This window comes from Protopterus annectens, chromosome 2.part1 (assembly GCF_019279795.1).
Source record: "Protopterus annectens isolate FY-2018-M chromosome 2.part1, PAN1.0, whole genome shotgun sequence".
NCBI lineage: Eukaryota > Metazoa > Chordata > Ceratodontiformes > Protopteridae > Protopterus > Protopterus annectens.
Genome location: NC_056729.1, coordinates 1,404,871,588 through 1,404,896,685, shown reverse-complemented (window position 1 = coordinate 1,404,896,685; position 25,098 = coordinate 1,404,871,588). Strand labels below are relative to the sequence as shown.

The 25,098-nt window shown below is 40.0% G+C and overlaps 1 protein-coding gene across 1 annotated transcript in view; it reads left to right on the top strand.

The window, feature by feature from the left end:
- ASXL2 (ASXL transcriptional regulator 2) overlaps window positions 1-24,608 on the top strand; it is a 2,483,396-nt gene extending 2,458,788 nt beyond the window's left edge. Inside the window, exon 11 of the mRNA XM_044062884.1 lies at window positions 21,985-24,608. Within this exon, the coding sequence (XP_043918819.1) occupies window positions 21,985-24,432 (2,448 nt within the window). The 3' untranslated portion in view covers window positions 24,433-24,608. The remainder of the gene's footprint in view (window positions 1-21,984) is intronic.
- Window positions 24,609-25,098: the final 490 nt, after the last annotated feature.

Below are 25,098 nucleotides of genomic sequence, written 5' to 3'. Positions count from 1 at the left end.
TTTCCATGGTTTTGCATATAAGACTAGTGAGATTTATTGGCCTGCAGTTCCAAGGGGCTGTAGATGGTGGCCCACCTGTGTGCAGAGGAATGATTGTTGCTGTTTTCTATTCATGAGGCACAAAGCCTGTTTGGAGACTACAGTTAAATAGCAATTCCAGAGGGTCTTTTAGGTCATGTTTCATGCTATTTATAAGGCATCCAGGAATATTGTCTGGGCCCATTGATGCAGTGTTCCTGGCTTTAGAGAGAGCATTAAGGACCTGTTCACTAGTGATAGCAGGGGGAGTTGTATTTGGTGGTACTTCCTAAGGGAATGTTGAGGGGGAGAGAGGGGTAAAGTTGGAGCAGAATATGTCAGCCATTAGATTTGCTATATCTTCTGGTTCACTATAGGTGCCTTCATTTACAATGAGCTCTGCACACAGTTGTGCATTGCATGTGAGGTTCTGGAGAGAGCTGAAGAATGCCTTGTAGTTGTCCTTGGCTTGGGAGACCAAGTTTACCTCAAACTTGGCTTTGGTAGACTTTATTTTTCCTCTGAGTTGTTTGTTTAGTTTGATGAGAGTGATTTTATCCTGCTGGGTACAGCACCCCCTAATGTTTGCCATGATGTTCTTACTTCTGTTATACAGCCTATTGATTTTGTAATTCCACCAGGGTGGCTTGCTTTTTGAGTTAGTTCTGCATTTTTTCCTGGCGGGTACAGCTGCTTCTATGCAGCTATTAACATGCTTATATAGGGTTTCTGTGAACATTTCTGCATAGATGGGTCTATATTACGTGATCGAAAACACTTTTCTTCGAACGCGCAATATTCTAACCCAAAATATCAAAAACACTAAACCGCGAATGGCTACGTCTGCAAACTTTTTCCTAGGGAAAAAATTCACGAGGCCGCAAACAAACAACACAAACTTCACAATCCTAATCAAGTGGGGGCTTCGCCCCACACACCCCCGACTTGGGGGGCTGCGCCACCCACACCCCCCCTAACTAAATATACCAACTCCGAGATCCTTCAGTGTTGGGGAAAAGGGCAAACCACGAGAACAGCCATCTAAATTTTTTCCCTAGGAAAAAATTTATGGACGTGGCCGTTCGCGGTTTAGTGTTTTCGATGTTTTAGGTTTGATTATTACATGTTTGAAGAAAAGTATATTCGATCACGTAATAGGGAACTGCATAGACAGCAGTGTTCTCAGGGTTTATAGGGGCTTGAAATTTTGTCAGAGTATCACTTAATAGCAGGAAGTTAACCTTAGAGCAGGAAATTATGGGTTGACTGCTGTACCTCCTCCAAAACATCTGTCACTAGTGGTAAACCACAGGGATGTCCTTCCTTAGATCACTTGTCAGCAGTATTCTAATATTAATGAGTTATCTCGTCAAGGTAACCTATTGTCTGGCCAGCATACCAAAGCCAAAACCTTCTGTATGCTAATACATTTGGCGTATGACCTCAGACTGTGGATCCTCAAACTATCTTGCTGCCAGTCCAAATGCAGGATCTTTACTCCTGTCAGTTTGTTCTGCACATTGTTGTTGGTTGCTACCATTGCCTAGACCTAGTAAGATAAGTGCCCTGTTTGGCAACCTTCTTTATTCTTGTATTTTTTCATAAACACAGAGTCTCAAAAAAAGGAGGTGGTGTAGCCATGCTGTACTCTGAACAACTGAACCACTCCCCCGTATCCAGCCATCCACCTGATTTTCACCCTGCCGAACTATGAATACTAAACTGCTGCATAAATGCCCACAAAAAAAATCACTGTTGTTTCCGTCTGTATCCCAGCAGGCAGACACATTCCTGTTCTTGAAAACATACTGTCCTGGATTTCACAAGACATACCCTATGAAACTGTCATAATGGGTGATGTAAATATTGACTGGAAGATACTAAGTGCAAACTCCCCTGTCCAAAGCATCAATCTCTTTGAATTTATCCAGCTCATCACAACCCCAACTCGCTTGACTTAACATTCCAACTTTTGCGCTATCTTTGACTGGATACTGACTATTGACCCACACCTCTATCACAACCGTAGTACACTTCCTGATACCTTAAGCGACCACCTAACCCATCTGTACCCAAAGACATTCTCTACAACTATATACATACCTCATCTTTATAAAGACTGCCATAAACTCTCTAGCTTCAACTGCACAACATTTAATGAAAGACTCTTGTCAATTAATTGGTCCAGCCTGCATAGTTTTCCCCTTAATGACGCTGTACTAAAATTCTGCTGCATCTTCCTAGACATCCTCAGCACACTAGCACCCCTTCGGTAAATTAGGATAAAAATCAAGTTATGCCCCCTCCCTTATGCATCAGAGAGATTCTACTTGGAAAACATGTCTAAAATCCAAATCCTATACTTACCATCAAATTTTTAAAGAACTTAGAAAACGTACAAAAAACAAATCTACAATGACAAGAACAAATTTGACTGAAAGGCCCAAACTAGCCATCACTCTAATCCGAAAAGCTTCTGAAGAACTATCAACTCTATCCTTCACCCCAGAAGCCCTCAAATTCCTAATCCTTACCCTAACAATTCAGCACAGGACACTGCCTCCCTCCTGAAACATTGTTTCATTGATATTGCCCATAAACTGACCAACACTGACCAGAACTCCAACTCTACTATCACTCCCCAAACACCTTCTTACCAAACCCTCTTCTCTGTCAAACACATCCTCACCACTTATATAAAATCTCTCGTCCAAAAACTAAAACCACTTCCTCCTTCTGCTGATAATCTACCCCCCCTTCTCAAACTTGCAGCAGACTCTATAGCCTGTACAGTTTCAATAGTTTGTGAAGCCACTGTTCCTGATGTCTGTAAATCTTCTTATGCAATACCCCTACACAAAGGAAGCAACTCCACTGATCCATCTAATTTTAGACCCATAGCTGTTCTCTCCCGCCTTTCAAAAATCCTTGAAAAATGTAGAGACTCATCTTCTCAAGTTTCTTATCCAAGAAAGTCTTCTGACATCTACCCAACTTGGTTTCCATCCAAACTGCAGTACTACTGCATCCCTTTTGTCTTTCACTCATACAGTAGCTGAAGCCCATGATAATAACAAACTTGTCTCGTGTCTATTCTTAGACCTGTCAAAAGCTTTTGACACAGTATCCTATTCTAAATTCTTAACCAAATTAGCCAGCCTTGATCTCTCAGCTTCCACTCTTGAATGGTTCTCCACCTATCTCTGACAGATTGCAGTCTGTCAGATGGCATTCCTTCTGCTCCCCCTTCCTACTCATCCATACAGGTGTTCCTTAGGGGTCCATCCTGGGACCCCTTCTGTTCAGCATCTTCACTAATAATCTCTCTATATCTTGCTTGCACCCCACTCTCATTCAGTATGTTGATGATTCTACACTCCCCTCCTCTTCTGCAAGTATCTCACAACTTTACACTCTTACCCAAAACTGTTTTCTCTCTCTGTAGAAAGATAGCTCACTGAAAATCAGCTTATTTTAAATCCTAAAACGGCTAAACTTTTTCTCTTTCTCCCAAAATAACGTTCACATCTCAAACCCACCTTTACCATCTCATCCTTAAATAAAACCATCATTAGTGTAGAATCCCACAAAAGCTACTTGAAATGATAATAGATGATCAATTAAAATTTGACCTCCATGTCCAACAATCCATTAGAAAAGCAAACTAAAAACTAGGTCTCCTCTATAGGGACAAAAAAATTCCTAACTCTAGACTCCCCTTGGCTCAACTCAAGCTTATCTACTTCCAAGCCTTCTCTATGCTGTTCCAGTCCTTACAAACCTCTAGTCTTCCTTAATTACTAGACTGGAACAATCATACAATAAAATCACAAAATTTGCTGCAAACCTACCACATACCTCTCACCACTGCATGGCACTAAAGAACCTACAGTGGCTTGAATTCCCCCATCAACTTCAACTTTCAAAACTCCACATAACTCACTTCTTACACAACAGCCCCTCAGCTTGCCCCTCCCTATCCAGTCTTGTGTCATACTATACTACTACGTGCCCACTACGCACAGACCAACTTCTACAAATATACAAACCAAATAAAACTGTTGGTGAAGTGCTATACAAATATTCAGTATCTCAAAATTGGAATAAACTCCCACTCAACATAAGTATTACACACTCCAGTAGTTTCAAAAAAGAACCAAAACATTCTCTAGCTAAGTCATGGATATTCACTTGTCATGACCCCATGTAAACCCTTACCTCTTCCTTCTGCTACTAATTTCTTGCTCTACTACTTCTACCTGCAAACACTTTCATGATGTTAAGGCTTAATTAGCTTTACCTCCAATTCCTTATGTAATGTGAACATGTATAAAATTACCTGTCATGTGTTGGTCTATTGTATGTAACATAATTATGTGTATAATTTGTTTTGGATTTCTCAAATTTGTAATCTGTTATATCCTGACATTGTTAGTTAGTACTCTCTTTGTTTATTTTTACTTTGCTTATTTTTATGTAATTGTATAAGTATTTGGAACTTTTCTCCTCAGGTCTCCACTGAAAATGGGCTTGAGCTCAGTTGGACCAACCTGGTTAACAAATGTCAAATAAATAAATAATGCCAGCTAGAGAGGGACGTGTGACTGTGGTAGGCAGATTCTTTATAAAGGCCTCCACTCCTGATATTTATTTTGTCTAGGGGCTGAACACGATTAAATTATAAGCTCTGACAGTTCTTTGTTCCTAAACCCTCTGTGCTCAGCTTTTTTTCTTTAAATAGGTGCACAGAGACACAATGTCTGAAGAGCCTTGTTCAACCCAAAATGGCAGAACCTTAATCCACTCACACCTAAGAAGAATTTCAAGAAAACTGTACCAAAATCTTCTGCTGTCCAGTCTGATTTAGCCTTTCCCACTGAGGTGCTGCAGGAATCCATGGTACATATGACTGTTTCTCAGGCACCTACTACTACGACCCCACCAGAAGCTGGTATGGTGTCTGACTCCTGTATGTCTGATAAGACTGTACATACTGATACACTTGTTAAGAAGGATCTGAGGGTGATCGTTTAAGAAAGACTGGAGGGCATACCTCAAATCCGTGATAGGGAAGAGGTGTCTGGCACTTTGACTGAGGTCAGTCAGGGTTCATACACACTGCCCTTCATGATGGCCAATGTCATCCCTAAGAAAAACAAAGAGAAAAGCAATATTTCTCCTGTGCAAACATCTCAAGAAAAGGAATGGGTTGAATTTTTCCGAGGGCCTATACAAGGTAATTTTGCCCATCTTTCCTTTCTTTCTTCCAAATTCCCCCCTCGCCCTTTCTAAATAAAGAGGTTCAGTGGCAGATATCCCAAATTCAACTCAATCTGGGCCTTCCCTGATGCCCACTCACTCCCAAATGGGATGTGCACACAGATGTATCAGATCTGCCTTGCAGAGCATGGACATGCTCCACATTTCAGGGCCAGTCATCAACATACAGTTAAAGGAATACACCACTGTCAAAGAAAGGAAGGCCCTTATTGAAGCCCTTCAGGTGTTTCTCTCTAGTCCTTCAGGTGTTTCTCACCTATGGAACCCAAGGCCTCTCAGGACTTTCACAGACAATTCCACAGTCTTGTGGTAGATCAACAAACAGACCAAGACCAAGTTCTACCAGTTGTAAAGACTAGCTCTTCTGATATGGGATTAAGCTATAAAAGCAAATGTGTCCCTACAGGCTTTTTATATTCCATCTGAAGACAGTGTTCTCACAGATTCTCTAAGAAGGTCAATGGAAGATCCTCATGAATGGATGTTAAACAGAGAAGTCTTCCCGGACATAGTCCACAGATGGGGTATCTCTCAAATATATGTCTTTGCCTCTGCTCAGAACAGGCATGTCATGCTGTTTTGCTGTGTGACTCCTTGTCCTGAGAATCGATGCATTGTCTTTCTGTTGGAGAAAGTACCTCTGTGCACCCCTCTTCCTCTAATCCCAAAGGTTTGACTGAAGATCCAGTGTGACAAAAAATCTTGCTGGTGACTCCATTTTGGCCCAGACAGCACTGGTTCCCTTTTCTTCTTCATCTAGCCAAGGGCCCTCACTGCAGGTAACCACACAACGAGGACTTACTCACAAAGATGCTTCATCCCAACTTGCAGGTGCTCAGCCTGATGCGGTGGATAATAGAATCTTAATTCCATTTAGACATCAGTTTTCCGAGGATGGCTTCATGTGCTCCAGGAGCAAGAAAACATAACATTAGAAAATCTTACATCTCTGAATGGAAAATATTTTCTGTTTGGTGTCTTAAGAAGAATGAAAAAAACCCTCCAACTGGAGTCCCTAGAATTCTGTCCTGTTTATGTGAGCTACTCAAAAGTGGACTAGCCTATTCCTCCGTCAAGGTACAGTTGTCTGCTGTTTCTGCTGGAATGCCACTAAATCCCCCCTTGCTCTCCAGGGTTGAAGTCAGACAGTTTCTAAAGGGAATCCTTTACTTGAATCCACATAGGAGGGTTCTTCCACCATGGGGATCACAACTTTGTTTCAGAAAAACTTACCGTACCACCCTTTGAATCAGTGGCCTTTGCCTCCCTAAAGTTTTGTACTTGTGAAACTGTTTTACAAGTTGCCATTTCTGAACTTCGAGCCCTTATGGCCTCCCCTTCCTTCATTGTTTTCCAAAAGAATAGGGTTTCACTAAGAACTAACCCTTCTTTCATGTCTAAGGTGAGAAATGTATTGTCTCTCAACCAGGCTATACTTTTACCTACCTTCTTTTCAAATGCATAGAGCAGGGGTGAGACTTCTCCACTCCCCAGATGTGCACAGATAACTTAGATTCTACTTTGATAAAACTAAAGACATTAGGAAGATGGACAAGCTTTTTGTGTTTTCCAGGAAGGCAAGCTCGACAGCCCTGTCTCTAAACAGGCAATCTCCAATTGGATATCAAAATCCATTTCCTTTTGTTATTCCTTTTATGGCAAGTCTCTGTCTTCACCTGTGAAGGACCAAACCACCAGAGTAGTAACTTCCTCTGGTGCCTTCTTCAAAGGCACTGATTCCAGAGCTATTCTGGAAGCAGCCACTTGGTTGTCTGTAGTTGCCTTCACAGGACACTACGAAGTGGATGCCATTTCTAGATCATGGACTTCTTTTGCCAGATCTCTCCTCCTAGGATTGGTAGACAGCTACTTTGACTTCAGTCCGTCTACCCTATCCAGCTTTTAAGCTTTAGGAATCACCTATCAGTATTGGAATACAGCAACCGTGATCTAAGGAAGGACATAGAGTTGTGTAAGAAGTTACCTTAACAGTAGATGTCCTATGGATCACTGATGCAGTATTGCATCCCTCCCTCCTGCCCCCATTGCTGTTGGCAGTGATCTCTATATAGCTTGTGGCCGGAGGGGGGAGCAGTTCCCTTCCCAACCTCTTAGCTGATCTTGCTTTTATTGCTGTATTTACTCAGGAGGCACTTACACTCTTATGTCCGCTTATGTACCCCTATGCCCATGGACTGAGGTCATATGCTGGACATAAGCATATAGAAGATTTTTGCTTTGGTTCGCTGGTCGGTCATCAGATTACCTCTGCTGTAAAAGTAGTATTGGAATATTGCAACAGTGAGCAGTAGGACATCTACTGTATGGTAAATTCTTACACATCTGTATATTCAGTCCTTGGGTTAGGCTTATTTGATATTTAGTTCTCAGAGGTCAAAGCTAATATTCAGGGTTAACAGATGACCAAGTTTGCAGTTGACTGTAAACCTGATGCCGTCATAAGCTCCCCAGAGGACACCAAGACTCCATGAGGGCCTTTCCCAAACCAATAGCTGTGCCCCTCCAACTCCTAAATACTACACCTAGCCCTTCTTGTCCACTCTCTGGCAGCATGGCTCAAAAGCCAGGTCTCATCCCATCTGTGGCCAGACTGATTACATTGTTTTTTTCTAAAGCAGTATAGCAGCTGCCTAATGATTACTCATTGGTGCCAGAAGCTGTTGAAGACTGAGGGGGCAGAGAGTGAGAGGGGGCACTTAGTGATCTAAAAAGGGCAATTTTTTATAACTGTTTACTACCACAACATAGGTTCACGGAGGACGTTTTAAGCTTATCCAATTCTCTTTTGGTGCTCGAATTAGCATTTTCTGATTTGTCTTACCTATCCCATGGCTGATAATTGTATATTAGCCCTAGTGAGAATAACTGTGAACATACCATAGATAATTTGAGGGGACCCATGTGAGGGATTCAGCATTTAGGAACTGCCTGTATCAATTAGTGGCATGAGGGGCAATCCTGGAGTACATTTTCTGTTACCCATCCTTATATCCAAGTTGCATTTGAATATGGACAGGGATGAGCTTTGTTTTACTTGAATGGATAGTTTGTTCTGGAACAGTGGTAGCCTCTGTGATATATATCCATCTCTCTGCAACATTCAGTTTAGATAACTGGACTGAGTATTTATGATTCCATTTGGCTTGCTGGTGTTCAGTAGGTCCATCTGTATTAGGTTGGAGGATGCCTTGTATGCCAGACACGTCACCTCTAAACACTCCGTAGGATGCTGAGTATAATAATAAATCTTTGAGGTGGTCCATGCAAGGCTTATTGTTTATCCTTTCAGTAAGATATTTCTGAAGGTATTCCAGTTGTTGCATGGAGCTGGGCAGGTACATGCCAAAGTGGGCATTATACAAAATGATTAACCTAATGAGAGCTTTGTAAAGGGGGACAACAACATCTCTAGATCTAGTCACAATCAATTTATTTATAAGCTGTGCACTATAGAAAGACTTTCTTATGGCTCTGAGTACATGTTGGTCAAAAGTTAGGTCACTGTACACACAAGTTCCCAAATGCCAAACAATTCGGTCGGTTCTCAGAGGGCATTGTCATGATTTTGACACCAGTTATTATTTGGGATAAACCTTCCTAAATGATGGTTAAGTCATTTGGGGATATAATAACTGCTCCTAGCTTGCAATTATCTCAAACTTAGCCGACCAAAGCCGTTTGGTATATCCTTTTACGTTTGAGATGTATATGCCAAACAGAAAAAGTTTCAGAAAAAGTCTCAGCTCCGATCCCTGGGGGACTCCATTGGTGACTGGTCTCTTCCCCTATTTTGATCTCCTGCATCCTGTGAGCAAGTTTGCAATCCAGCTAGGGATGCAAGTGTTTGCTCCTACATTATTCATCTTTTGTACTACACCTGCGTAGGGGATTGTGTTAAAAGGCTTGGCCAGGTCAAGGTAATGTGGTGTGAAGTGTTTTACCTTCATCCATTGCTTTGGTAACACGAGTAAAACTTAAAATTTGCCCATGATTTTGAGCCTTTCACACTTTCCTCTGGGCTGTTTTCAAACACATTTTTAGGGCCATACATAAATGTATGCATTCTTTGACTCACCTTCCTGATTGTATTAAATTATATTCTTTGTATAATACAGCACCAGTTGCTAGAATGTGGTTTAAATTTGTAGTTTTGAACAGTCTTCTAGTAAGCAATGAAACAAAATGTATGAACCAATAATGACAAAACTACCCATTTCAGAAAATTTCAACCATAAAAGGCCACTCAAACGTCTTTCATTACAATCCACCAATATCAGTAAATATGCAAAATGTCTGCAGAAGTAAGTCATCTAAATAATTCCACATTAAAGGGATCTCTAACTAATGAAGAGATTGCTGCTAAGAAACAACTTTATATTTCATTGTTTCATCTACAAATAGTGTCTGTTGCCCTTGAATAATAAATTGCCTATGTTACATTAAAAAATAATAAGCTAGTAATATTGCAATAGGGAATGGATGGCAAACTGATAACAGGTTCATAGTTACTAGGTAACTCCTCCAAAGGAGGACATTCACAGGACTGCAGCATCCACTCGCTTTAAAGTACAACACAACAGAGTACAGTATCAGCGATTCATCTACATACTGTGGGAGTAGAACCCACAGCCTTCTGCAATAAAAGTAAGGCTACTACCTGATGTACTAATAACAATGCAAACAGACTTGGAATAAGCAGCACTAAACTTCTCTCAGTTTCACAGCAGAAGAAATCTGGAAAAAGCCAAAATTTATTGGGGGGGGGGGTCAAAGGCCCAAAACCAGGAGCACATTTTAAATATTGCTTGTATAATCTTAGAAAGTTGCTAAAATAGTGTGTTATCATGTGTTTCCTAAAAAGATAAGAAAATTGAAACTTAAAGGGCTATTTTTATTTAGTGAATTCCATTCCCACTGGTTTGCCAGGCAACCACATATTTTCAGCCAAATATTCTGTGAAAATCTAGACATTTGAGAGCTACCTCAACTCACTGAATCACAACTGGTTGTATGGGTAGAGAAGAGAGTGCAGGCCCTTGTATCTAAGGTACAGGGTTTGAGCCTGGGTAATTCTAACCACCATCCATAAGTAACTAGGGCATTACACACACACACACACACACACACACACACACACACACACACACACACACACACACACACACACACACACACACACACACACACACACACACACACTCTGTGATCGACTCTGGCAGCTGTGTTTAAATGCATAGCTTTTCCGCTCACTTTCAAATTCATGTTAGTGTGCAAAGCGCTCATGAGTCCTCTGTTGGGTCCTCCTCCCTCAGCAGCTGTAAAAGTGTGTGTGTGTGTGTGTGGGGGTGGGGGTGCTCCCTCCTCCCCCTCACCCTGTTGTTCCGGTGTCTATGATAAAAGATACATGAGTAGGGAGCAGGAAGCTTTATGCATTGTTAGTAATGTGATGTGTTGCATAAACTCGTGTACTCCCTCTGTTCTGCAGGAGTTTACCATAGTTAAACGTGCATGAAACCTTAGATGTTGGAAACAGTGCTTTCATTAAAGATACACTGTTATAGTATGTTTACACTTGGAGATTTCCTCTACTTTTGTTGTGACAGTAATACATCTAGAAATGTCTGAATGCACCCCTTCACACATATTTTCTGTTTAAGCACTAATTGGGAACTAACACAGCATTAAGTAAACTTTGTGTATTGCCTATTTTCTAGACAGCATGTTTCTGTACTTGCTGTCATTTAATGACATTCTAAATTTGGACATTATTGCATTTTGCTGTGATGGAGTTCCGAAATTTTCTTATCCTTGCCTGCACTTGGCTTTTTACTTGGATTATTACTCAAAGGTCTCGTTCCCCTGTTTGATGTTCTTAGTATTGTCAGTGCTTCTTTCTTTTTCTCTTATTCTTTTTATCTAATTCCTTATTTACCATAGAGTTTTCAAAAGACTTTTCATTTCAGAAACTGCTAACGTTTTTAATTCTAGTTTATAATTATACTGTGTATTTTTTATTCCTGGGAACTCAATCTTGAAAAGCTGTATTTCTTAATTTGCATCATCTTATTATGGTACTGGAGAAGTTACATCGTAGCTTATTTGAGAAAACACCAGAGGAAAACCACTGAACAGAACAATAGCTCTCTAGTTTTGAAGTGCTTTCCATAATACTGTGTTGACAGGCTTTGCTAATTTGTGATAAAGTAGATATTAGGTTGCTGCTATATGGGTAACTGCTGAAGGCAGAAGATGAATTATTCTTATGTCCTTTCTTAGAAGCAAATACTTTTCATAGGTAAAATCATGCTGGAATGGTACACTATAATGGAGAAGATAGGAAAGTTGGCCTATATAAACAGTATTCAATACAGATATTGCAAAGAGAAACACAAATGGAGTTAAGTGTTTATGATGAAGGCACAGGAGAAATGCAATACAAAGTATGTACTGGGTAAAGAAAATCAAAAGTGAGTAGACCTAATGCACTAAGATATCCCTATCCTCTGTAGTATCTGTATTTGTCAGATGTAGAGTAGAACCAGATTAGTCATCTAAAAAAACATAAGTGCACATCAAACTCTTAGTTTGCTGGGGATACCTCTCCCCACAGCACAGGGGGTCTTGACCTTGTCCATTCTTAATAAATGCACGTATCTCTATATCTGTCTAAATAAATAGATATATTTATTTATTTACTTACTGTTTGTTACTTGGGTCACAACTACATAGTTTGAGGAAAACTGTATGCTGCAAAATTTATTTCCTACCTTTTCATGCCTCTAGTCCCTACAGCACTATGACACATTGTCTGCAGTCACGTTGAGATTTAACTGTCAAATCATTTTCCTGCCTAAGACGCGTGACCATCTCTCATCTCCTCACTCCTGCCAAGTCACAGTGACTGACATATACAGGCGGTAAAAGTAGATCCTATTTACTATGCGGCACGCCTGACCATTCATTTCACGTCGCAAGAGCCTATTCTGCTAACAGACTGCACTTCCCGTTTAACAGGCTGTCTACTAATGTTCCGGGACTGGATATGTGTACTAGCTTCCTTAACCAGTCTAACGCTGTAGTGTGACATTCAGTATTTTATTTTCAGTTATCACTGCTGAAATATGCATTTCTTCCTATAGACAGCAGGCAATCATTTAAGCAGTATGGCATCATACTCTGCAATATATTATTATATTTTCTGGCATGTCATCCCATTCTGCAGTACATTATTGTGCCCAACAGGGATTCACATGAAGATTTATGGACAGAATTATAAACTGCACTTTTGAAAACCCAAAATTCTTAATGGTGATAGAGGGGGCATGATTTCTACTTCCAAACTGTAAAGACTCAGAATGACGTAATAATGTAGAACTAAGAGAAATATCATGTCGACACACACACACACACTCTTTCTTACCATACTTCATTCGGAACTCGCCCTGTATTACCAATAAATACCTGCAGCAGCAGCCAGCAAGCAAATCTCCCACTTGCATTGAGCCTGCCCACAGCCAGAAATGCGTGAAGCTGAATTCCAGCATGCATGAGCTAAACTTAAAAACAAAGATAGAGAAAAGTTGCTGTTTAGCCAGAAATGCATGAAGCTCAATTTTGGCATGTGTGAGCTAACCTTAAAAACAAAGCGAGAGAAAAACTAAACTTAAAAACAAAGACTAAACTTAAAAACAAAGAGAGAGAGAAAAGTTGCTGTTGCTGGATCTGCTGCAAAAGTGGGGGGTGCTCCCCCCTCGCTCTATGGTTCTGGCGGCCATGTGATTACTGTCTTTTCACTGCTTGTATCAATTGATAGCAGAGCCTTCAAAAGATATTAATATTTAAGAAACATGGAGGAAAACCTCTCAGCCCTGTCAATAAGCATCATATATCCACATTACATCAGTCACAGCACACCACTATGCCTATAACTTATTTCTATAAAGAAGAATTACCAATGCCTCCTAGAACACACACTAAAAGATCATAGCTTTCAGCACACCAAACAGCACTTAACTCTTTCTCCTCCTCCACCCACTGCAACTTTTCACAGATCAACAAAGAGTCACTAGCAAAGCAGGCCTAAGCCTGTAAGGCCTGCTAAGTCTGCTGTCACACAGAGGAAATGTCTTAGTCATAGGTGATCCTATAGTAAGGCATACAGACTCCACACTAACCAGACGAGAAAAGAACAGGGTGACTATAAGCTGCATATCTAGTGTCAGGGTCCATGATGCCACAAGGGACCTAAGGTCCTTAACTCATTAACACCTATATGATGTGGAATGTTGCACCTCTTACAGCCTGAGCACATCCCTGCATTCCAAAGCATTTTCTGAAAAATAAGCTTAAAAAGCCTAATATAATCAAGGCTTTTCTACTGCGGCGTATCCTAGATTAACGGTCTTAGTGTCATTTTATTAATAAACCTTTGCCCTTTCTAATTCTACCTGTTGTAAGCTGATAAGTCACTTAGTTAACAAGTCAGACCCAAGAAAGGTCTGGACACCATAAGCAGCTATGGGTTTTAACTGAAAGTATACGAAAAGGTGCTATAGGCTCAAATGAGTTAAGCCAGACAAATATGACAACATCCTAGCAGTGGTCGATGTGGGAGTGAATTACTTCAGGCACTCTACACAGAGTAACATAGACATAATGGAACTTAGACACTGGTCTTGCACTGTATTGCTTTTACCAAGAATGATGCCTAAATACCAAGATAAAATAATTGGTTTTAACAATTAGCTAAGTAGTTAGTGTCATAGTAAGGGGATCCAGTTATGTGCCACCCAGTGATAAGATGCTATATAAGAGTTCATGTTTCACCAGAGATGGCTTGCATATCTCATATCAGGGCTTCTGCATGCTGGCTAAAGCCTTTACTGCTCCTATGGTGCCGTTTTTTAGGCTGAGTCTCCCCATTGACATTCCTACATAGCAAACTCAAAACCAAAGTTGGGCAACATCATGGTGGCACTACTCAGTGCAAGGGGTCTACACAGAATGATATAAGAACTCAAGGCTCTCTTGCAACTCAGACTCATTCATATCTGAGCAGTTACTGAGGCATGGTTTCATTGCAATGACAGCACTCCCTATACACCAGGAGTCTAGTGCCTCTGATGCATTCAGGCCCCTGGGTAACTGTGGAGAAGTATCTGTATTTATCAGAAATACTATCACCTCATATGAAATTACTCACAACTCTAACTGAGAGATCCTGGATATCCAATACCATCCTTATGAAATCCAACTGTTACTTCACTGCTAGTTACATATCTCCAGCAATGGTCCCCCAAATATTGTGTAAATTACCTTAATATTATTGAGGGATTAAATATCAAACCAAACACCTTCCTGCTCTTTCAATTACCCAAGCACTGACTGCCACGCTGACTCTTCTGAAAATAGATATGCATCATCATTTCTTAGACATTATTAGCAGCAATGCACTGGAACAAATTGTGAAACTATCCAATAGAAGCTGCAATATTCTTGACCTGTTCCTATCAACATAGACCCCAGCACACATCTCCTCATCCCAGTTATTATCACAAATCAGTTATCTCTGTCGGGCTTAGTGGGACCACCTCATTACGAAATTATACCATCTTTAGAGTCTTCTCCATGGCAAACTAATTTCACTTTGTAGAATATCTGTCCAAATTTCCTGCACATCTCCTGAAAATGAACTCAACTGAGAGGGCTGCCACAGTCACCTCCGAGTTTTACCAGCATCTAAACAACTGCATAGAAAAGTCTGTAACCACCCACCCTAAATCTAATGGAAAATTCTGGAATAATTCTTTCTAGTGGAATAAACTGTGTAAAAAAACAGAAGGAAAATAATGAATAGTTGTAAGAAATCCCCATCTCCTACCTCAAAACCACTCTTCCAGTTCCTCAGACATGTTTCCCTAAAACCATTGCATCATTTCCTTTTCCAAAAAAAAATGTTTTATCAGCTTATGTTAGTTGTTTGCTTTCCCACAACAAAAGTAACTAAACTGTTCTTTTCTCATGTAAAGGACAGGGGCTTAATTGCATCAGCCCAGAAACAGTAGAAAGTAGTAGCACACGTTTTTTTTAACTGCCCACTTTATTTACGCAGTTGTAGTAAGCTATTTTGTTGAAACAATCTGTAATTTTATTTTATGTCTGCATTTTAATGTCCACTTTATTTGCGCAGTCGTAATAAGCTACTTTTTTGACACAAACCGTAATTCCATTTTATGTCCTGTTAGCACAGGAGATGCAAGATATTACATTTTTCCTTGAAGGCAATAGATTCATGCATTTCTCTTTTTTTCATCTCTTTTTATATTTACTCATAAATAGATCACTAGGTTACACATATTTTGCAGTCATTGTGTATTATTAATAAGAAGTAAAATTTGTTACTAATAAAAAACATAACATATTTAAATTGGTTTTCCTGTGCCTGGCTCAGCCCTGGCACCACATGCATTATAATGTATTACAGCGTTGATGTAAAGGCTGAATCTTTTGGATATTATCATATTTAAGAACGCTTTCTGCTGAACAACACTGCTGCACCTCTTTAATAGCATTTGCTGTTCATAAGATCTTTACATTTCTTTGCATTGTGCTTTTTAACTTGATTTTTCGGAAAATGCTTGTAAATCTATTGATCTGTGCAGGCAGCTAGAGGTGTGACCTTCCACAGATACTAGGTGTGAATGAGTTAGCATCTTCTGTGATATATTCTTGTCAAGCAACTGTCTTCCATGCACTAATGATTTAGTCTTCTAGTTCTCCTAACACCAGTGTAATGTATTTGACTCCCTCCCAGAAGTGCACATCCTAGATGTCTCTGCTACTTTTCCCTTAATTTCATGTCACTGTGGGTAACAAAGATCTTCTTGAAGAAAAAATATTCTTCTAGGCACCACAGAAAAACTTTCACATTAAACATCCTCACCCCCAATTCCCTACCCATTACTTGTTCCCATATAAAGGATCAATCTTTCTGTTCAAATGTTTTGGGTATTTGGACAGACCCAACCTTATCCCTCAAACCCATGTCAGCAGACAGTTTGCAAATTCCATTTTTATGAGCTCTTTCAAAATTGAACATCACTGTGTCTCCTTTTCTAGAACTACTGATAGCTAGTCACATTCATTTCCAGTACATCTTTTGCCAAGATTTCCTGTTATTGTCATCCACTTGCCAGTAAACCTAAAACTCAAACACACATTCCAGACTAATGCAGACCAGAATAGTCTCAGTTGTCCCTCAGTCATCCCTATCAATACCTCTTGTAACATTTGACTTGCACTTCCAAAGTCTTCTCCATGTCAGGCCTTAAACTTTGGAATTATATTTGCCTATACTTTAACTTGTAATGCCTTCATCCCAGTGTATTCCAATAAAACAGCCTTACTTTGGCAGTATTAGCAAGCAGTGTTCATGCTACTGAGTACTTTGGAGGAAATGTTTCATTCTAACAAGGATTTAGTCAAGTGCAATTCAGTCAAAAAAAAGTTTAAGCAAAAGCACTTTTGGCTGTTGTGGAGAATTCCCTCTTCTCCACTGTTGTGTGTTGTTGTACCTTGGAGTAGGTATATTTAGGTTTGGAGATGAGAAGAGTAGGTGCTGGGGGGCTTATCTCTCCCCAAAAGATTTTTTAGATTTTTGCCAAAAGTGCTTTTGGCTAAACTTTGTCTGTGAATTTGTAAACGATGGAACTAGCATCATGAATCTTGGTTTAGAATATGGGAAAAGGTAGAAATACAAAAGACAAAGAAATGGTATGGAATTTAGGAGAGAGGATTATACTTTACTGGGGTGGTAGCAGTCTGAAGGCAAGTCAAATGAATAAACTTGCTGTGGGAACTGGTCAGAGATGCTGTACTGAAGGCAATACACAAGAGTGTGATGAAAAGACAGAAAGGCAAAAAGAGAAGACGACAAGTGTGACTACAAGGGAATGTAAAGCTAGACATTAGAAGAAAAGATTGGGTCTACAAGAGGTGAAAAGGAGGAGATGGCATAGACACAGTACAAGAAAGCTATCAAAAATGTACCAAGGATGGTAAGGTCAGCAAAGGGAAAGTTACAAGGGAGTTGTAAAGGGGTAAATAAGGGATGCAAGGGCTCTTCTATTTAGATAGCAGAAAGAAGGAAGAGAGAGTGAGAGCTGACCTGTCTGAACAAAGATGGGACAGAGAGCACAGTAAACTGGAAAAAAGAAGAGGCATTTACTGTATACCTTGCTTCAGTTTTCACAAAGGAAAGCAGGGGATGGTGGCATGCTGGTAGTGGGGCAGGGCAGATTGTTGACAACGGTAATAATTACTAAGGGATTCACAGTGGGCTGGCTGATGTTAGGAAGCATAATGCACAAGGCCCAAATGGGCTGATTTCTATAGTCCTCAGAAATCTGGCCTGTATGTTGATAGAACCCCTGACAGAGATCATCAACAGATCATTGAGTAATGCAGAAGTGAGAGACAGCTGGAAGATAGAAACTCTGCTATCCTAGTACAAAAGAAGAAGCAGAAAAAAATCTAGAGAACTACAGGCCTGTTAGTTTAGCAACAATGGCAAGTAAAGTCTTGGAGACAATTGTGAGAGGAAGGATGTTTGCATTTCTGGAAGATAATCTCTAGGACAGCAACCAATGCCAGAAAGAGCTGTCAATTAAACCTTGCTTAGTATCATTACTGAGTTGTAGGAGTACATGACAGTGCAGTGCTGGTGGATGTAGTCCACCTGGACTTCAGTAAGGCCTCTGACTCAAGGCAGATAGGAAAACCTGACAGTAGAGATAGGATTTAGATGGAGGAACTGGATAGTTGCATGGTTGACTGTACACCGAAAGTTGAGTGGAGCGGGACAATGTCTAGTTGCCTAGTTACATTGTTAGTTTTGGCTTTATCTGCCAGTCTTGTACAGTTGTTTGTTAACTTCCAATATGCAGCCCAGTCTTCCAACAAGACTAGTTGATCTGAACCATTCTCAGGCCTTTTCTCACTCCTTGCATGCTTTTTTTATTCAGGGGAAAACTATTTCTGTGGCCTAGTGAAAACAAAATATTTAAGAGGTATTCAGTGGCTGAGTTACACAGACAGACGTATGTATGTATGTATGTATGCATGGATCCCCTTGAGTTGATCGACTTTCCGAAATGCCAAACGTTATACGGCTGAGACCATATGACTGACACATTGGAAGGTCAAACAGTGTGAATGGAGATTGCCGTACATTGCAGAACGGGACATTTGCTGTTTTCCTCAATGTAGTGTGATCCCCGAGTTGGCATATTTAATTAGCAGGGGTGTGGGGGGTACGGGGGGGGGGCTTGCCCCCCTGCAAAAAAATGAACAAACAAACCAAAAACATTGTTTCTATTTTTTTTTTTTTTTTTTTAGTTTCGAACTTCCGAAATATCGGTCATATGATCTCGGCCATATGACATTTGGCATTTCGGAAGGTTGTTCAAGTGAGGGGGATCTGTACATATATGTTTATATGGGAGCGCTACAAAATCCTGAAAGCCCAAAATCCTGAAACCCAAAATCCTGAGAGCAAAATCTTGGAAGTTCAAAATACTGAAAATTCAAAATACTGAATCTCATAATACAGAAAACACACAGGTTACCAGCACTTACTATATTCCAGCACAAGTACATACAGAAACATATTACCCTTCAACTATAAGCAGGGGGGTGCAAGCCTCCTGAGCCCCCCACATCCCCTGCTACTTAAATATATCAACTCCGAGATTGCACTTCACTACAGTAAGTGCAATCTTGGAGTTGATATATTTAAGTAGCAGGGGGTGTGGGGGGGGTGTAGGGGTGCTTGACCCTCCCCTGCTTATACTTGGAGAAGAGTGATATGGTTTGTCTTTTATTTGTTTCTGTATGTACTTGTGCTGGAATATATAAGTGTTGGTATCCTGTGCATTTTCAGTATTATGAGATTCAGTATTTTAAGGATTCAGTCATTTGAACTTTCAAGATTTTGGTCTCAGGATTTTGGGCTTTCAGCATTTTGTAGTGCTACCATTTGGTATACCTTCATTTATTTGAAAGGAGGTTGTACGATGCACCAAAGTCCGAAAGTACACCCTCCAGATGTCTGGAATGTCGAGTGACAGTGTTGCGAATTCCAGTGAGCGAATGTACATTGGCATTCGCTCATTGGAATTCGTCATTTCAGGCGCAGATCGCACTATAGCGGGGATCAGGAATGAATCCTTCCCTCACTGTAGTGCAATCTCGGAGTTTGTATATTAAAGCAGTGGGGGTGCAGGGGTTCAGAGATGTTTGGAGTTTGAAAGTAGTCGAATCTGGTTTTCCAGATTACCATTTTCGACAGTTTGTTTTTTTAATATGTTTTGTTTCGGCATTTAAAGTCTCACAATAGTGCAATCGTACAAATGCCTTTCACACAAATTAAAGTATGTCCTACCGTTTATATATATATATATATATATATATATATATATATATATATATATATATGTGTGTGTGTGTGTGTGTGTATAACACACACACACACACACACACACACACATGCATGCATGCACAAATACACAAACACACACTTTTAGACAAACAAGAATGAACCCCAAATATAGTATCCGTGACTTTGCCTGCTGTGTCATTAAATGACAGTATAAAATCTACTATTCACCTCTTCTTGTAGGTATAAGAGCTACACTTAAGAAACCAAATCTGTATCTAGAGATATATTTACCTTTCAAATATGATCGTCAAGTAGACTCCAGAACCAAAAACCACAGCGAAGAAACGAACAGCTAACCACCAAACAGCTTTATTGGAAATGTTGCGCTTCCTTCCCTTCTATAACAAGGGACTTCTTCAGAACAAAGTAAAAAAATGCACTTACTAACCCAGCCTTATATATAAAATAGTAAACCACTAATTATACATCAATTAATTCTTAAAGGGACATGACATTATATTAACATCTATGTTAGAAATAATGTTAGCCTAATATAAAATAAACATTTACTGATACTTATAACAAGTACATAATAAATATAAATATACTATGCAAAGTGTTATTAAAACTAAATACTAATCCCCTATAATAAAGGGATTTTACCGTAATGTATTTTTTAATTTCAAAATGCTAGACATGCTAATAGTTTCGTTTATGCCTGGATACCTAGTGGCATCAAGCACAAGTTGCCATCTTAACCCACATACATCCAAATGAACATCTAGACATCTACCTTGTGGATCTTTATACAAATGTTGGATCACAAAAAATCGAAAAACATGATTCCTACATTCGTTAATATGCCTAGCAAGAGCATTTGTTTGTCTACTATGTCTGATGTCTAATAAATGTTCACTTATTCTATTCTATTCTTAAAAGATCTAGCAGTCTTGTCTACATAGAAAATAGGGCAATTTAAACACTTTGCCACATAAACCACATTAGTGGTACAACAGTTAAAATGCCCATTAATCCTCAATGGGTTAGTAAGTGTGTTTTTTGTAATTTGTTCTGAAAAAGTCCCTTGTTATAGAAGGGAAGAAGTAAAGCTGTTTGTTTCTTTGCTGTAGTTTTTGGTTCTGGAATATATTTACCTTTACTGAAATAATGCAAATAATTATTTTATTTGAGATGTTGACTTCAGACAGCTTAATGGGTTTTTGCTTAATGCTGCCCTTTTGTTCATAGGTTAGTACTAAGCTATCTGCCCTTGCGAGCCAAATTAAGCCTAGCCAATTATCCCTTGTGAGACTCAAACCCTGCACCGTGTGCTTGTAAGGCAAACACTTTAACCATTAGGCCACCCTCCCAACTCTTTTTGTTGCCATTAATACTCTTTTCTTGTTTCACTTCCTTCTTTTCACTACTGTGCCTTTGCTAGGTGCTTTACTAAAGTAAGCTGAAAAGCATTCTTAGTTGGACCTGATATCTGCAAGTAGGAGTAGATTAAACATGCCTTATGCCTACCCACCATTTTGCTTTCTTGTGTCATAGCCCCAAATCCAAATGAAAAATAAAAGTACCCTTCTCATTTATGCACCTTCTACCACATTACTGCTTTCCCTCTTTTTTTCTAAATGTAAATATTTCTAGAGCTATATACTTACAGTGTTAACATTTATGGCCACTTACACTTCCATGTACTTTAGATTGCTGCTATTATTCACCCTAATAGTAGATCTCATATTCATTTTTTATTTGTGCATGTCTTTTTCTGTGAGTTGTAGTTGGGCAATTTATGCATTTCTACATCTGATGGGCTAATAAGTGTCTTTTCTGCATGTGTACCCTTCTTATTCCTTTTAGTACTGTTTTACACTTTTAAATATAATTTCTAAAATGTATTGTGTGGGGCTTACTTTGTTATATATTTATTCAGATTTTCACTATACTGTTCAGTTGCTAATGGCCTTTATCAGAGGACTGGCAAGGGAAAAATTTGTCTGAGATGATGTGTTCATTGAGATAAGAGTCTCATCAGGTTGATGTCCATTTTGATTTATCCAAAGATATGTTACAGTAATTAGTCTGTGCCCATCTTTACTTTATCTGTGCACTTCCTTATGTAGGTAACAGATGCAGAGTTAATTGTACTGCTCTCTATAGTGTTCCTGATTCCAGTATATGTGTAGGTAGACCTCAAATTAATTTGTTTCCTTGTCTTTCAGATTCCTGTTTCACGAATTTCATCCACATCAACAAGCCCATGCCAGGTCTCAACCTGGCCTCCTTTTCCAGCCCCAGTTACCAGTCCTGGGAGAACAGGTGCCAGAACACTGGCAGACATCAAAGCCAAAGCTCAGCTTGCCAAGGCCCAGAGAGCTGCAGCTGCAGCAGCTGCCGCAGCAGCTTCTGCTGGGCGGACAATCCCTGGTCCTGGTCCAGGAGGAGGAGCAGGGATTCCTGGAGAAGAGAGGACTAGTCCAGCCAGCAGTGATTATGAAACTGGATGGAGAGGGAGTGTACTGGAACTTCCAGGAACTGGAAGCAGGGGAAGTGCGGGAGGAGCTATTCCCTTTCATACAGAGGCTCCACCCAGAACAGCAACACAGAGCAAAACCCAGATGTCATCTGACAGTAGCCCTGGAACACAATTACTGCAAACCTCTGTACTGCAGTTCAGAGCTTCAGCCCCTGAAGGATTTGCTACATCTGTCAGACAAGCAGAAGAACCAACATTAACAGTGACAGCCAGTGATGTGACTACTACTGTAAAACTGGCAACAATGGGAGTAATGGATCAGAATGCCTCACAATCTAATTTTGTTGCATCTCAGTATGTTACTGATCATATATCTTTAAAGCAAGAAAATCTAACAAGAACTGCAGCATGTTTAATAACATCAACAACTGAATCCTCAGGAACTTCTAGGAATGACAAATTTGTTTTTGTAACTGATGCATCTAACAGAGATGCTATTAGGAATCTAAGTACAGCAACACCCAAAGCTGCTGTTGCACTACCTGCTTTAGGGGCAAGTAGTGTAATTGTGACTTCTGTTTCAGTGATGCCAGTTACTTCTCAGGCAAATGTTACAGTCATTTCTTCTCTACAGGCTCCAGCATGTAGCACTTTACCAGTGGTATCAAGCCTTAATACTCAAGGAGTTCCCTCATCTGGGAGCAGGCCCACTGTGAGGACAAGTGCCAGTATACCTGCAAATAATCCACTGGTTACTCAGCTGCTTCAAGGAAAAGAGATACCTTTGGAACACATTTTGCCTAAACCTTTCACCAAATTAGAAATGCAGTCGACTCCTCTCTCATCTTCTGAGAAAGAAAAGATGCCTATTACAGCCACCTTGTTGATGCCAGTGACAGTTGAAAACAGCACTCGAGGACTCCCCAGGGAGAGGCAACCAGACCCATTCTTACTGCCATTTTACAAACCTCTCTCTCAAAATGGAGAGCAGCTGCTGCACCAGAGGAGTGCACCACTTGTAATGAGAGGACAGGGAAGGACTACCATTCAACAGTCTCAGAGCAAGCAAGAGATTGCTGGCAAGCTAACTGATGACCAGATACTCCATACTTTTTTCAGAAAAGTTCAGGATAGGTATCCTTTGCCTAGTTTGCAGCCCACAGTACATGGGCTTAATAGTATAGCACTGCAGTATGAGGATACATCTGCCAGTCCAAGGTTCATATTGGGATTTATGGGACGACGAGCATCCGTTAAGCCAGCAGTGTCTGGTCATTATCTTCTCAATATTTCCACCTATGGTAGAGGCTCAGAAAGCTTCAGACGGACCCGTTTAATGAGTACTGAAATGCTTGGTGGAGTAAGTGAACCAGCTGATGTACCCAAAACTGAACATAGAGAGTATGAAGTAGACACTGATGGAAGTAATTGCTCTGTATCTGATGCAGAAGATGCAGAAACCATGAGTGAACATGGCCCTGTTGTCATGACAACAGAAGAGAAAACATGTGAGGATTCTGACAAAGAAGGTCCAGAATTTCACACAAGAGACAGTGCCTTGGAACAAACCATCAAGAATGAATTAAGATTAAACTCAACGACACTTACACAAGAAACAGTTGAGAAAAAAGTAATTTCTGGTGACTCACAATATGACAGCACTGCTCTGGCCAAAGATTTGATACATCTGGCACAAGCCAGCATGTCAAATGTATTAAGTGGACATATGATGCATGGTGACTCAGAACTGTATAGGACAATAATGCCACCTACGGATGCTCATCAGCATTGCCAGATGATGTCACAGCAACAGCAACAGCACAGGTTATATGGAAATCCTAATCAACTAACTGGACCTGTATATGGAGGCACATTTAATGTTTCTACATCTCCTGCTATGAATCACATGTCCTCCTCGTCCAAACTGGGGTATGGTCAAGTTTCTAGCAATGCTGGAAATGTGATGTTCTCTGTGACTGTTACAGCTATCCCTGCCAATCCGACAGTAAACCCAAACCATGATCAGTCTATCTCAGTGCAGGCTTTTACAGAAGATGGAAGTATGGGAGACCCACCTTCTAAATGTTGTTGCAGATTAAAAGCCATGATAATGTGTAGGGGGTGTGGTGCTTTTTGCCATGATGACTGCATTGGCCCTTCCAAACTTTGTGTCTCCTGCTTAGTGGTACGATAATCCAGAACTGTTTTTTTCCTTTCCTATTTTACTCATGCGCACAAACACTGACTGGCAGGCAGACACAGACATGCACCCACACAAACACACAGCTTCATCAGAAATAAAAGCAGTATGTATTTAAAGCAACAGCACCTTATAATAGATTTGCTTTTAATAAAATATGTGAACTGTGACAAAGTTTGCACTTAAACTGTTATGTCAATATTGTAAAATATTACTGTTGAGATTGTAATGATCAGATATTTTATAAAAAGGCATTCACAGTTGTTTCCTCCTCCAGTCGAAGAAGATTGGTATGGAAGTAATTATAGTACCACAGAATTATAAAAAAAATTCCATTTGATCTGTATGATTAAGGGTTAACTTTTTCTCCTGACCTTCAGCAAACTGTTGTAACACAGTATAATACTGTTTGTTAAAGGCAGCATTGCAGCATTTTACAGGATTCTTATTGGCAGCGTTGCTTGCTGCTATAGATTAAATGATACCTAAACATTTTACTCATATTAAAACAGAAATAAAAGCTTTCATTATTTTTGTTCTAGAGGAAAACAAAGGGAAATAACGTTTTTGATGTTGATGGTAGAAATGCAATCAATGGTATTTGAAAAATGCGAATAGTAATCATTCCTTAGCTTACAAACAATAGAAGCTGTACTTGTC